Source organism: Simochromis diagramma, unplaced genomic scaffold, assembly GCF_900408965.1.
Source record: "Simochromis diagramma unplaced genomic scaffold, fSimDia1.1 OVJJ01000483.1, whole genome shotgun sequence".
Lineage (NCBI taxonomy): Eukaryota > Metazoa > Chordata > Actinopteri > Cichliformes > Cichlidae > Simochromis > Simochromis diagramma.
In genome coordinates, this window is record NW_024386835.1 from 2257315 (window position 1) to 2270120 (window position 12806).

General features: G+C 41.1%; 1 protein-coding gene across 4 annotated transcripts; it reads left to right on the forward strand.

Annotated features, from left to right (window-relative positions):
* Positions 1–84: 84 nt before the first annotated feature.
* Positions 85–12072, forward strand: os9 (OS9 endoplasmic reticulum lectin). 4 transcript variants are annotated; one of them, XM_040028784.1, is made up of 15 exons: positions 85–491; positions 850–1032; positions 3432–3495; positions 3601–3677; positions 3769–3867; positions 5601–5802; positions 6008–6142; positions 6313–6407; positions 7458–7518; positions 7630–7712; positions 7812–8015; positions 8153–8354; positions 8757–8924; positions 9297–9406; positions 10437–12072. In XM_040028784.1, the coding sequence occupies exons 1-15, from the start codon at positions 243–245 to the stop codon at positions 10572–10574; spliced, it is 2070 nt and encodes a 689-aa protein (XP_039884718.1). In that variant the 5' UTR covers positions 85–242; the 3' UTR covers positions 10575–12072. The 4 variants fall into 4 exon arrangements, with proteins under 4 accessions (XP_039884718.1, XP_039884717.1, XP_039884719.1 ...); XM_040028783.1 differs by having other exon boundaries at positions 86–491; positions 6292–6407; positions 7633–7712; XM_040028782.1 differs by having other exon boundaries at positions 87–491; positions 6292–6407.
* The last annotated feature ends 734 nt before the right edge of the window (positions 12073–12806 follow it).

Genomic DNA, 12806 nt, shown 5'->3' on the forward strand with positions numbered 1-12806 from the left:
CAAAATGAAACAAACGAAGACACCCCCCACCAAACATTTTACCATGCGACAGTCCGCCTTGCCTTCGTGCTTATGTGTGAGCCTATTTCATCGCAAGACAGGCGGTGACAGCGGAGATGTGCTGTTATTCATTAGCGTGCTAAATATAGCACAAACACGCCGTTCATTGTCTCTCCGCTGGTATGAAAACCAAACGCACCTCAGAACTCGGGAAAAACTTTGATTGACTTGGAAATTGGCCAATGACAAAGCAGGGCTTTTCACCTCGACCAATCCGCTGCTACCATGTCAGGCATTGTGTGTTGTTGCTGTCAGACAGGGGTAAGAGGCGAGAGTCAATGATGGCTGCTTCCTTGGTTTGGTTGTTAAAGAGACTGTACGTTTTCTTGTTGACATGTCCCCTCCGTGTCCCGGGCTTCTTGAATTTGGAGGAGCTTAATGACATGAAATATGGGATTCAGATTCTTCCCGATCCTGTCATCCTGGGGCAGGTGAGTCAGAAAATGCTAACGGATATAGCTTGTTAGCTTAAATATGAGCTAGCGTTATTTATTTACTATTCATAGTGTCAAATAATTCACAAAGCGTGAGACCTGATGTCATAAAAGCACAAAACATATTAAAATAAATCTTATAGAGTTACATGAAGACTAGTAATTCTCAGGTGAAGTACGTCACAGCATGCTGTGACAGCTGTTATGTTAATTGCCACAGGTCTATAACTAGCTAAAAGTAAAGCCGCAAACCATGTTTTTATCTGTTTGCATTCACGTGATGCGTTGGTAATGTGTGAACATGTGTGTCAAGATTAAATTCACCCCCTTTTCCATGTCTGTCTTACGTTTGTAGACTAAGACAGAGGAGGTTATGATGGTGTCCAGTAAGTACAAACAGCTCTATGAGTGTCGACTTCCAGCCCAGGCTGTGCGTTTTCATCAGGATCCCGCCACTGAGCCTGACTCGGAGGGTTACACTGGGCCAGATATCCCAGACCTGCTCAAGCCCATGCACAATGCCCCATGTCTACTCAAGGTTGGTCCTTAACTACTTATCTGTGTAATCCAACAGTGAAATGCTTAAGCTGTTTACACAGTGGTGTGACTACAATAATAATACAACAATAAGAACACAAGAGCAAAACACACCGAAAGCGTGTGTATATTTGCCAGCTTAAGTAAACTATTTTAAAGACACACATGGATGCCCCAGAAGCTTGCCAGAAACAACACTGGGAGGCTCTTGATTCAGTATTCATTGGATTAAAGGTTGTTCGTCTGCATCAGTGACTGGGTACAAAAGCAGTATATCTAAGAGACACACATCTGTTAATGTACCTGTGTTTTCAATTGTTCAGCTTATGTGTTAATTTAAGGTTTACCCAAAAGCCCACAAGTACTTTATCACTATCTTCTTGCTAACAGTGCATCTTATCCATGTATCTCCTTACAATGTGTTTTTTGTATAGTCATGAGACAAAGAAAGTTTGTCTCACTTTCCGCTTCCATAGGCATAAAGAGGTTAAGTCACAGCCTGGTACTGTTAATCAAATGTGCTTGATTAATTGATCATGTGCTCTGGAGCATTCAGGTGTGTTAGCACAGTACCAACGAGGAAAAACAATACCAAAGATCTCAAAGAATCAGTTGTTTCTGCCCATCAGTCTTGATGAGTTATAAAGCTATTGCCTTCAAAATGAACTCCATCATTCTACAGTAAGAATTTTTCCCAACATTTGAGACAGCCGCCAATATTCCCAGGACTTGATGTCCCAGTAAAACCCAAGGTCAGCCTGTGCAGTCCTCAGAGAAACTGGAAAAATACCCAAGAGACTAGCTCAAACTCCACAGGCCGCAGTTAGAATGTTAAATGTTAAAATGGTAAATGGCCTGCATTTGTATGGCGCTTTACTCAGTCTCTAAGGACCCCAAAGCGCTTTACACTACATTCAGTCATTCACCCATTCACACACACATTCACACACTGGCAATGGTAAGCTACGTTGTAGCCACAGCTACCCTGGGGCGCACTGACAGAGGCGAGGCTGCCGGACACTGGTGCCACCGGGCCCTCTGACCACCACCAGTAGGCAAACATGGGGTTAGTATCTTGCCCAAGGATATTTGGCATGCAGCCAGGAGGCAGCCTGGGATCGAACCACCAATCTTCTGATTAGTGGCTGACCTGCTCTGCCACCTGAGCTACAGCCACCCCAAAGTTCACAACAGTACAGTTAGAAAAAGACTGAACAAGTATGACTTGTTTGGAAGGGCTGCCAGAAGAAAAGAGCATATTCTCTAAAAACAACATGGGAGTCTGACTTAGATTTTCAAAGTTACATCTGATTAAACCACAAGACTTCCTGAAAAATAGTCCTCATTTATAGGGCTGCCACGATTAGTCGACTAGTCACGATTACGCGTCGTTTGAAGCTTTGTAAGATCACAAAAGACACAGGAATAAGTAGTAGTATTTAAGAGTGTAATAACAGACTGAAACAGAAGATGGCAGCACTGCATGTACAAGGATGCCAGCTGCCGTTAAACCCCGAAGAAGTAGCTCTGTCCCAGAATTCATAGCGCAGCCCAGCTCAGTTTCCAACAATAGCGGCAGCTAGTTAGTTTTAATATTACTCTTATTATTCTTTCTGGGTCACAAAATAAACGTTTAACATATTTTCAGGCGAGAATGTAGCTGTGTAAACCTCAAATATCTGCTCAGTTTATCAAGACACCACATATTTTCAAAAGCGCTCCGACGTTTTCGGAGACGTCTGTTACCCACTAGCTCGATAGCTAGCTGGGGGCAAGGCTCACTAGAGCCCGTGAGAGCACCGGACTCCCGGCAAATCGTTTTCAAACCCACCGCGGTCTTTCGCTACTCAGGTTAAACATACATAAGTCACTTAGATAACTTAAAAATGTTATTGTTTGGCTTTTTTTTTTTTAGTATTTTATTTTTTCCTGAGTAAATTGGTTTGGCTGAGATTAAAGTTATAGTTTTTACACAGCTGAATAAATGTCAAGCAGACAGCTGATTATCAGAAGTGTGAGATGCTCGAGAATATACTCCGGTGTCCTGTTATATTTTAGATAGCAAGGAGTTTGTTAAACTTCACCGAAACAACCTGCAGATTTCATTAAAATTTAATAAACTATCATCTTGTCTTTATTTTTAGTTAGCACATACCTTAAACACTTAAAGCTTTAAGCTAATGATAGTTATATAAGAGCAGATGCGTGCTGGTGCAATAAGCTGTACGCTGTATGTCCAATGGATGCATGATCTGATTAGTCGACTAATCGCAAAAATAATCGGTGACTAGTCGACTATCAAAATAATCGTTTGTGGCAGCCCTATTTACAAATATGTGCGTGGGACCGTTTCAGGCTTAGGCACTGTGTCAAAGTCTAACAGAAATACCTGTCCTGCAGACGAAGGACTGGTGGACGTACGAGTTCTGCCATGGCCAGCATATCAGACAATACCACCTTGAAGGTGAGAGGCCACTTCTCTGTTTTTTTTGTTTTGTTTTTTTTGTTTTTTAACCTACAAGAGGCTTTCAGTTATTGTTTTTGACAAATTTTGTTCTTTTGTCCTTAGACACAGAGATCAAAGGGGACATTCTCTTCCTGGGTTATTATGAGTCAGAATTTGATTGGAGCAATGAAACAGCAAAGGTAAAGTTGCCTCTATGTTGTGGCTGATTTGCATGACTGTACAATATGAACCAAACAATCGTGGGTGCATCCATTGTGTTTTTTCTCTCAGGCCTCCAAACAGCACAGGCTAAAGAGGTACCACAGCCAGACCTATGTAAATGGCTCTAAGTGTGACCTAAATGGAAATCCCAGAGAGACTGAAGTCCGGGTGAGATATTTACATTTGGAACTCATCCTGCTTGAGATGATTTGCGTGTTTCACTTTTTTTTTTCTTTTTGATTTTTGACTTTCTTCTTGCTTATCCAAACACTCATATGCAAAATGCCTGTGCAGATTTACAAGCCTTTCACTTTTAAATATATCCCAAGCAGCAGACATTTTGAACATGAATATGTTTTATGTTTGCTTTGCTTAAAAGGCTCAGTTGAGTTTTAATTTGTAAAGAAATTATTATTGTTCTTTGTTGTAGTGTAGTCTAGTCAAAACAAGTTATAGCATCTTAACTGTCTCCATTTTTACCTCCACTTTAATGCCAGAGTCATCTTTGCGATTCCTTCTGTGTCGAAATATTTATGAATAGTTTTGAGGGAGGTCAGGTGGGAGACGCTGGCTAGTTTTTCTGGAAAAATGAAAACTGTGACTTAGACATTAGTTCAGATTATGACAGCATGCTTTTTTGTGTACTTAAAAGAGCTAAAAATACTTCACATGCCAAACACAAAGTTTGGCATGTGAAGTATTTTGCTCATCCTGATACTTTATTGGGTCCAAAAAGTAAACCTGTTTGACCTTATTAAATGAAGGAACCCGTCATCTAGTCAACTGTCTTAATCTCATGGAGCAGCCAGTTTTTTAGTGCTAAACAACCCTAAACCCCCAAACTAATTAAAAGACAAATTGCCATCTGAAAACTAATGGTTTTGAGATTAATTTAGGCAAGTGCTTTGCTCACATGGGGACTTAAATGGCCTGTATTTATATAGCGCTTTACTAGTCCCTAAGGACCCCAAAGCGCTTTACATATCCAGTCATCCACCCATTCACACACACATTCACACACCAGTGATGGCAAGCTACATCGTAGCCACAGCCACCCTGGGGCGCACTGACAGAGGCGAGGCTGCCGGACACTGGCGCCACCGGGCCCTCTGACCACCACCAGTAGGCAACGGGTGAAGTGTCTTGCCCAAGGACACAACGACCGAGACTGTCGGAGCCCGAACCGGCAACTTTCCGATTACAAGGCGACCTCCCAACTCTTGAGCCACAATCGCCACGTAACTGCACACTCAGATGAGACTGATTATTAGAACAAGAACTAAAAGAGGAGAAGAAATAAAATCCAGAAAGCTTCCCGGTCCCCAGATATTCATATACAGCTGTTTGTTTTGAGATACGGCGTTAGTCGACTCTTTAGCCCTTCTACAGGAGATTAAGTTTATCAGAAGATGATAATTCTCTGATTACACAGATGTTGTAGTGAAACTCAATAACTCTGGAATCCTCTTAGGAACTCACTAAAGATCTGAAAATGATCGGGGTCTGTGGAAGAGTGATCAGAAGGAAACCTTAAGAGAGTAGAGTCAAAGTATTTGAGTTGTCAGTTGTGTGTGTTAGTCACATAGGAAACATTTCACAAACAGGAAAAAGGTTCTCTGTAAATTCTCAGTCACCAAGGTATTGGCAGTCGTAAGCACCTGTTAAGACATGAATAAAGCAGAGATTGGCCAATGTTGGTTATACTGATCTGTCTGTGTTTTGGCATTTGTAACAGTTGATTAATTCCCTGTTTATTTACTGTATTTAAACATTTTCACCTAAAAAAAAAAAAAAGAAAAGAAAAAAGAACCAAATATGTTGCAACCCAGCAACGCCCAAACAGTTGGGCATTTAATTCAGCTCAAAGTAGTTTGCATACTTTTGCTCTGTTTTGTTTCCAGTTTGTATGTGAAGAAGGCTCAGGTGACTACATTGCGCGAGTAGATGAACCTCAGTCATGTCGATATGTGCTGACGATTCACACCAGTCGCACCTGCCAGCACCCATTCCTGCGGCCACCATCCACTGCCAAGCCTCAGGGCATTGTGTGCCAGCCAGCACTAAGTGCCCAACAGTACATGGATTACGTCAAGGCACAAGTCTGTGAGTGAATAAAAAAACATTGAAGGGCAAAGCAATGCATCTTGGAGGCCTCTTGATTTTTTTATTTTTCGCATTTTAAAACAGATTGTGGTCTTTTTAATAAAAATACCAGCTAAGAAGCTAACTTGGCTTTCAAACTTCAAGCTTGCTCTCTCCTTTGTCTTGTGGTTGATTCCTCTGCCAATCATCCTGTTTCCGTTCCCAGCGGACACAAAGCGTAAAGTGGAGCAGATCTCGGAAGAATTAAGGAGTCTTGATGAGATGTTAGCTGGTAATGAAGGAGGAGATGGTGCAGTAAAGGTAACAGCAGAGGAGACATCGCCTAGCAGTCGCAGAAAAGGTGAGTTTTTTTTTATGCTTATGAGGCAAACGACCCCGCAGTAGTAACTTGTCAGTGCACCTAATAATAAAGTGCCGATCCATCCATAATGGGCGTGTGTGTATTAATTCTGATTCTGACACGAGTGTCTATTTCTGGTTTTGAAACAGGTCCTGCTGATGTATCTAAAGATGGAGAGTCAGATGAGGCAGAAGACTCTGACTTCTGGGAGGGAGTGACAAAGCCAGCAAGTTCAAGAACATCTACTTTCCAACAGGAGAATCAGGTATAGCAGGTGCAATTCAATTCAATTTTATTCATATAGCGCCAAATCACAACAAAAATCGCCTCAAGGCGCTTTATATTGTACAGTAGATACAGAGAAAAGCCAAACAATCATATGACCCCCTATGAGCAAGCACTTTGGCGACAGTGGGAAGGAAAAACTCCCTTTTAACAGGAAGAAACCTCCGGCAGAACCAGGCTCAGGGAGGGGCGGCCATCTGCTGCGACCGGTTGGGGTGAGAGAAGGAAGTCCGGATAAAAGACATGCTGTGGAAGAGAGACAGAGGTTAATAACAGATATGATTCAGTGCAGAGAGGTCTATTAACACATAGTGAGAAAGGTGACTGGAAAGGAAAAACTCAATGCATCATGGGAATCCCCGGCAGCCTACGTCTATTGCAGCATAACTAAGGGAGAATTCAGGGTCACCTGGTCCAGCCCTAACTATATGCTTTACCAAAAAGGAAAGTTTTAAGCCTAATCTTGAAAGTAGAGATAGTGTCTGTCTCCCGAATCCAAACTGGAAGCTGGTTCCACAGAAGAGGGGCCTGAAGGCTCTCGCTCCCATTCTACCTTTAAATACTCTAGGAACAACAAGTAGGCCTGCAGTGTGATAGCAAAGTGCTCTAATAGGGTGATATGGTACTACAAGGTCATTAAGATAAGCTGGGGCCTGATTATTTAAGACCTTGTATGTGAGGAGCAGGATTTTGAATTCAATTCTGGATGCAATGGTCTGTCTTCTTGGTAGAAACACACAACAGTGAGTAACTCAAATTGAAATGTAGCCATAAAAATACATTTGTAATTGGCTCTGCAAGGTCCAATGACATGTTCATTTTGGTACATTTTTGACACCTTCTGATTATCATTCTACTGTTACTTACACTTTTGATTATTATTAAATGTAGTACTGTGTATATCGTATAATACTGAATTTCCAGGTATTTTTGACAGTGCGATCTGGCTTTTTTAACCACTAGAGGGGGCAGTCGGATGCTTTCTGTCACCATTTCCTCCCTCTAACCTGATTTTTCCTCTTTCTGACAGGCAGCAGATGGTGGCCATACCTCACATGCAGACAATGAAATCATAGATGATGGTGATGAAGGTACTGAGAAAGATAGTGCTGTTTTAGTGCACAGCTTATTTTTAAAAAAAGAAAGAAAACAAAGCAAATACAAGCTGGAGCTTTTTCTTCTCTGATATTCTTCTTTTTTAGTAGAAAAATTCAACTTTAAAATCATCACTGACCCAGCAGACCTGATGAAATTTGTCCAGCACCTTAAGGAGAGTAACAGGAAGGTCAGTATTTGCTGTTGTTAGTGACAGCAAATGACTGCCTTTTTTCTCTTGGCAGTGCATAGGCTTTCCAATCCTTTTTTGTTTTGTTTTTATTTTTAGAAAGCACAAGATCAAGCCAAAAGTAGAGAAGAGACAGCACGACACAACAGAGTAACGGAGAAACTTGACGAGGAGGAGAAAGATGAAGAGGACCCTGTGCTACAGGAGTTTGAGGATGAGATGGCTGACCTCTCTGTGCCTTCAGATAAAATTGAAGAGATAAAGGAGGAAATGCAGAAGGAGTTTGACAACATCATAAACGAGGTTTAAGACTATATATATATATATATATATATATATATAAAGTTGATACCTAAAATTTGATTAGACAGATGCGTAACAAGGAAAAGACCAAACTAAATACCAACTTTAGGCGTTGCTTGGCTCTATCTGTGTTGTAGGCTCAACAGGAACTCGAGACAGAGGGTCTGAAAGGGGAGTTTGACCGCACTCAGGCAACACAGACACTGGAGACGACGCTGGATAAGCTACTCGATCATTTGGAGGAGAAAGACGTTCAGGACCCAGAGCAGAAAACGTCCGGAGGCCAAAGAGCCAGCGACCCAGCCCGGGGGAGCCCCAGCCTGGCTCCGAAGCACCCAGGTAACCAGGGGGCTTGACCCTTTTGTAGTCATGTGCATGTCCACACCCTCTGTGTATAATCATCTTCATAATTCATCAGTCTGTGCAGTAGATGTGTGTTACGACATTCTCCATCTCAGGAAAGATCCACACATGGAATTTGAAGAATTCAGAGAATTTATGTTATCAGATCACTTTTGGTCAGTTGCAGTCTTTCTTCTCCAGCCATTAATGTCACCGTGGGTGACTTTTGATTGCATTAATCTAAATCTAAATTAAAATTTCTGAAATCAGACACAGTATTTTAATCTATGTTCATAACACAATGCTATGGGAGGCTCTTGCCTCCTTCATCTCGTGGCCCTACTGGTGGGTTTTGAGGTGAACTGTCTTGTTTGTCCCTCTTTTGTCTCGTCACCCTAGACCAAGCAGCTGACGACCATGTTAAGATCAAAATAACTAAGTATAAGACGGGTATCAACCCTGATGGGGAGGTGAAAGTTCAGGAGGTGGGCGAAGGAGACCCGCAGTGGCAGCACATAAAGGACGTGGTTAAAGAACAGCTAGAGAAGGCAGGACTGAAGGCCGAAGGTATGAAGGGAGAGTGCCCGAAACACTCACGGCCTTTTCTCTCTTCCATCTGTTATCTTCAGTGTACAGCACTGTATTTCTCTTCGTATCCTATGTAAAATAAAAACCTGTCTAATGAGTTAAAAAGAGAAGATTTTGAAAAATATGTTTTCATTTAAGGAAAAAAATAATAGCAAGCTTAAAGCTCACCTTAATCAAAGAACATATCTCAGCCAGGTGTGCTGTGTTTTTCCACTCATATGTTTGTGTCATTCATGTCAATCATCCTGTTGTCATTGTTGACTCGTTCAGCAGTTTTCTTACGCCATTTGGATGTGTTAGGCGTAACTGCTGAACCTTTTTTGTCTTCCGTCTGTTTTTCTTTGTTGTTAGGAAAAATCGAAGTGAAGATCTTGACACGAAAAAACGCAGAAGAGGCAGGTGATCAGTGGCTGACTGAGGAAGATACAAAGTCCTTCAGGGAGCTACTCATTAATCTCCTGGTAACTGAAGTAGTACTTCTATTGGGTTCCTTTGAATGCTTCTAGCTGTTGCTTGCAGACTTGGACTGTGTCTGACGGAAGCGCTGTACAGTTTGCTGAGTGTTTTCCTGTCTGCAAGAAAGAACAGAGTGTGCTGTTGTTCTTGTGTGTTTGTCTGCTTTCACAGAAATTAATTACAGAAACCAAAAGCTCATTGGATTGTAGTTATGACACATTTAAAGTTTATTCAGGCTGGGGGCATCGGTTGAGATGTCAGTAAGCACAATTCAACAGAATTTGTGGACGCAGTATTAAAGAAAAGAAGGAACAAAATGTCCTTGTCACCAGGTGAAAAGGTCAATGCCACTTTCACAGCAGACCCTCATGACTGCCACATCATCTCTTTTTCCTGGTGTATGTTGAAGTGGAGCCAGCTTTCACTTCTGCTTCTTTTACTGGCTGTACTCTAAATACAGATTTGTTTATGTTAAGTGAATTCCCGTCCCCCCTCTGTCTTTGCAATATAGTGTGTGCAATTTCCTGCCACACTACCCAAAAGCAACTATTTCCATCACTATTAAGAGCTGCTGGCTAGTTACTCAATTCGTTGGTAGGTACAGTTTCCTTTGCGACCGATTATTGCCAGATACGGTAGTTGCCAACTGGTCTCTAGACCTGTGTGACTGAGGGCTCAGGAAAGGTGCTCTTATAAGCTTCCATGAGCACTGTGGTTACATGTTTGGACTTTATGGTACAGATTTCTGTGTCATCTTTATGTAACAGAAGATCCTACACTCTCAAATGTGCAATTTCATTTTTTTGGTCTTATTCTTATTATCTTCATGGTAAATTAAACAGTAGAGGACTTTTATATTTTTCATCCTGCTCTGTAGGCATCACTTTGCTGAATTTTGATTGGCAGCTGAGTGTTAGCGCAAGATTTGATGAATCTTCTAGCAGCAAAGTGGATTCGATTTGTTGTTTTCGTTTTTAACCCATTCCTGTTTTTACTCTCCCCCCCCCCCCCCCCCCCCCCCCTGACCACCACCAGACTGGAGGCACTGAAGAGGTTTATAAAGAGGAGAAAAGGCAGCAGGAGTTGGAGAACAACTATAGATTTGTTTGGGGAGATTCCCAGGAGGAGTCAAAGTCATCCAGCTCCTCTGATTCAGATGACGTGGATATATGAGCTCATTCAGAGTGACCCTTTGTGATGTTGCACTCCTATGGAGAGCAGGAGGGAGGAGGACTCTTAAGGTTTAGTCATAATTTTGAGAAAGCCCACTTGATTTGGTCATTGCTGTTAAAACCTGTGCTGTTTACACATTCAGAAAATGTGTTCATGTGGCTTGAATAGGCAATAATGCAAGTGTCTTTAATGGGGCAACGTTTATATGTTGCACAATGTGTCAGCTGTACTTGTGCAGTTGAAGTTATGCATTTTCCCCTTTTTGACGGGATTCAGTTTTTGTTTTCAGTTTTACTAAATATTCACGATTAGTTCCGACGTCGTCTGCAGCACACTGTTTATCCTCAATTAAATTATTACTTGTGTTTGTCTTCTGTGTTGCCATTGACAGAGACGTCCGTAGTGTGAGTCAACAAGGGAATTCTGTTTACTTCAGCAGATTGTATGAGTGTCTGCACAGGTTGTTTTGTTCGTTTTTTTTTTCTTCTTTCTTTCTTTCTTTCTTTCTTTCTTTCTTTCTTTCTTTTTACTGAAAAGTAAAAGAAAAAAAATGTTGAAAACAAAAGATAAAACCCTCAAATTCCAGTTTCCACTGATCCTCGAAGCTTTCTGATTTGATCCATTTGGTGAAAACAAACAAGTAAACAGATTCAGTGTCTGCACACACTGGCAGTTGATATATAGTTTTTGTTTTGTTTTTTCACAAATGTCCTGTGAATTCAGAAGAGAACAGAAAAAATTTGAATACTTTTTTTTTTTTTTTTTGACAGTAACTGGATTTAATATATCTCAACTTGGCAAAGGAAATCAAATAAATCTACAGTGTCAATCAGATTCAGTGCACCACGTTAATGCAAACATGCACTTAAAGGGCTGAATTTGTAAATTTTGTGAATGCTTGTGGGTACTTGCAAGTCAACATGTACATAATTATTGTGTCAATATGTTTTTGATTTATTGTAAAATAGCACAGATTAAGTTGCGACGGAGTTACCTGAGTAAATGAGTTTTAAAAATCCTGACTCTGCATTCTGTTATGAAAAATAATCTCATATGAGATGTAAATCACATACACACTCTTTTTTTCCAGACACAGTAGTGTTTTCGTATTAAAAAGTCTGCATCTGTTACCTCGGATATCTTGTAAATACAATTCTGCTGCCTCTTTTCAGTTGTTTGTATTGTGTATTAAAACTGCCAAATGTTAGACATTTGTATTTTTATTATCTCATACATTCAGTGTTACAATCCTTACTAGTATGGCTACTTGTATGCTAGGCCAACTGTATCAACAAATTTCCATCCGATACTATAACTGTTAAAGTGATCAGTGGGCCAACCCTGGCGACTAGTAAAATATTGAGACTGAGAAGACTGTGGCTAACCTGAGAACAAGATGGGAGCAGCATATGGAAGGACAAGTTGTTTTTGGATGTAAAATAGTACAAAACAACTAATCAAACGTTGAAATTAAAAAAAATGACAAGATTGAATTTAATGCTATCAAGTTTCTAAAGTGTCTACAGATGCATCAAGAAGGCTGGAAAAGTTTTTGAAATGCTCAAAATCAAAGAACATAAGAGACCTTTTCAACTGGGTGATCTATTATGAGGATGAAGGTAGTGAAAGAGGACATGTAGAGGGCTGGTGTGACAGGAGAGCATGCAAGGTGAAATACAGGCAGATGAGCTCCTGTGGATACCCCTGAAGAGAGTAGCTGAAGGGTTAGATTTTGTAGAAGATGTTCTGTTCCCACATGGTGTCTATGAACGCAGCACGAACATTCACCCCTCTACTAGATATCTAATCAGTGGTTGGTTATAAGGAGCAGCTGTTGCCTATTCCCTGAGTCCTGGAATTTGGTACTTATTCTGTCATTTTTCCTCAGTCACGCTGCCACATTCTGGTGTTATTGACAGGATAGTTGCATTTGTACTTTTCCTTTTCCAACAGCAGCTCCAGGATGGACATCTGAATTATAAGGTGGTACTTTAATTTCCTCTTCTATTTTCTTATGGAGGAAGAGCTTGCCCAGCTAAAGGACTTGCTACCCAACTGCAAGTACAGAATCGGCGAATTTGGCAAGAGCGTGAACCTGATCAGCTTGGGATCAGTGCTGTTTTCACCAATCTCTCTACTCAGGGTACTCTTCTATTTCAGTTCCAATAACTGAGAGACTGATTTACTTTACTCGTAAAAGGAAATGCCCATAGTTCAGGGGTAAGACTGCTG

Coding starts and splice junctions, on each gene's coding strand:
- os9 (XM_040028782.1), top strand. CDS start 243: ATGACAAAGCAGGGCTTTTCACCTCGACCAATCCGCTGCTACCATGTC. Junction 1,033..3,431: donor ATGCCCCATGTCTACTCAAG/GTTGGTCCTTAA, acceptor CCTGTCCTGCAG/ACGAAGGACTGGTGGACGTA. Junction 5,803..6,007: donor TTACGTCAAGGCACAAGTCT/GTGAGTGAATAA, acceptor TTCCGTTCCCAG/CGGACACAAAGCGTAAAGTG.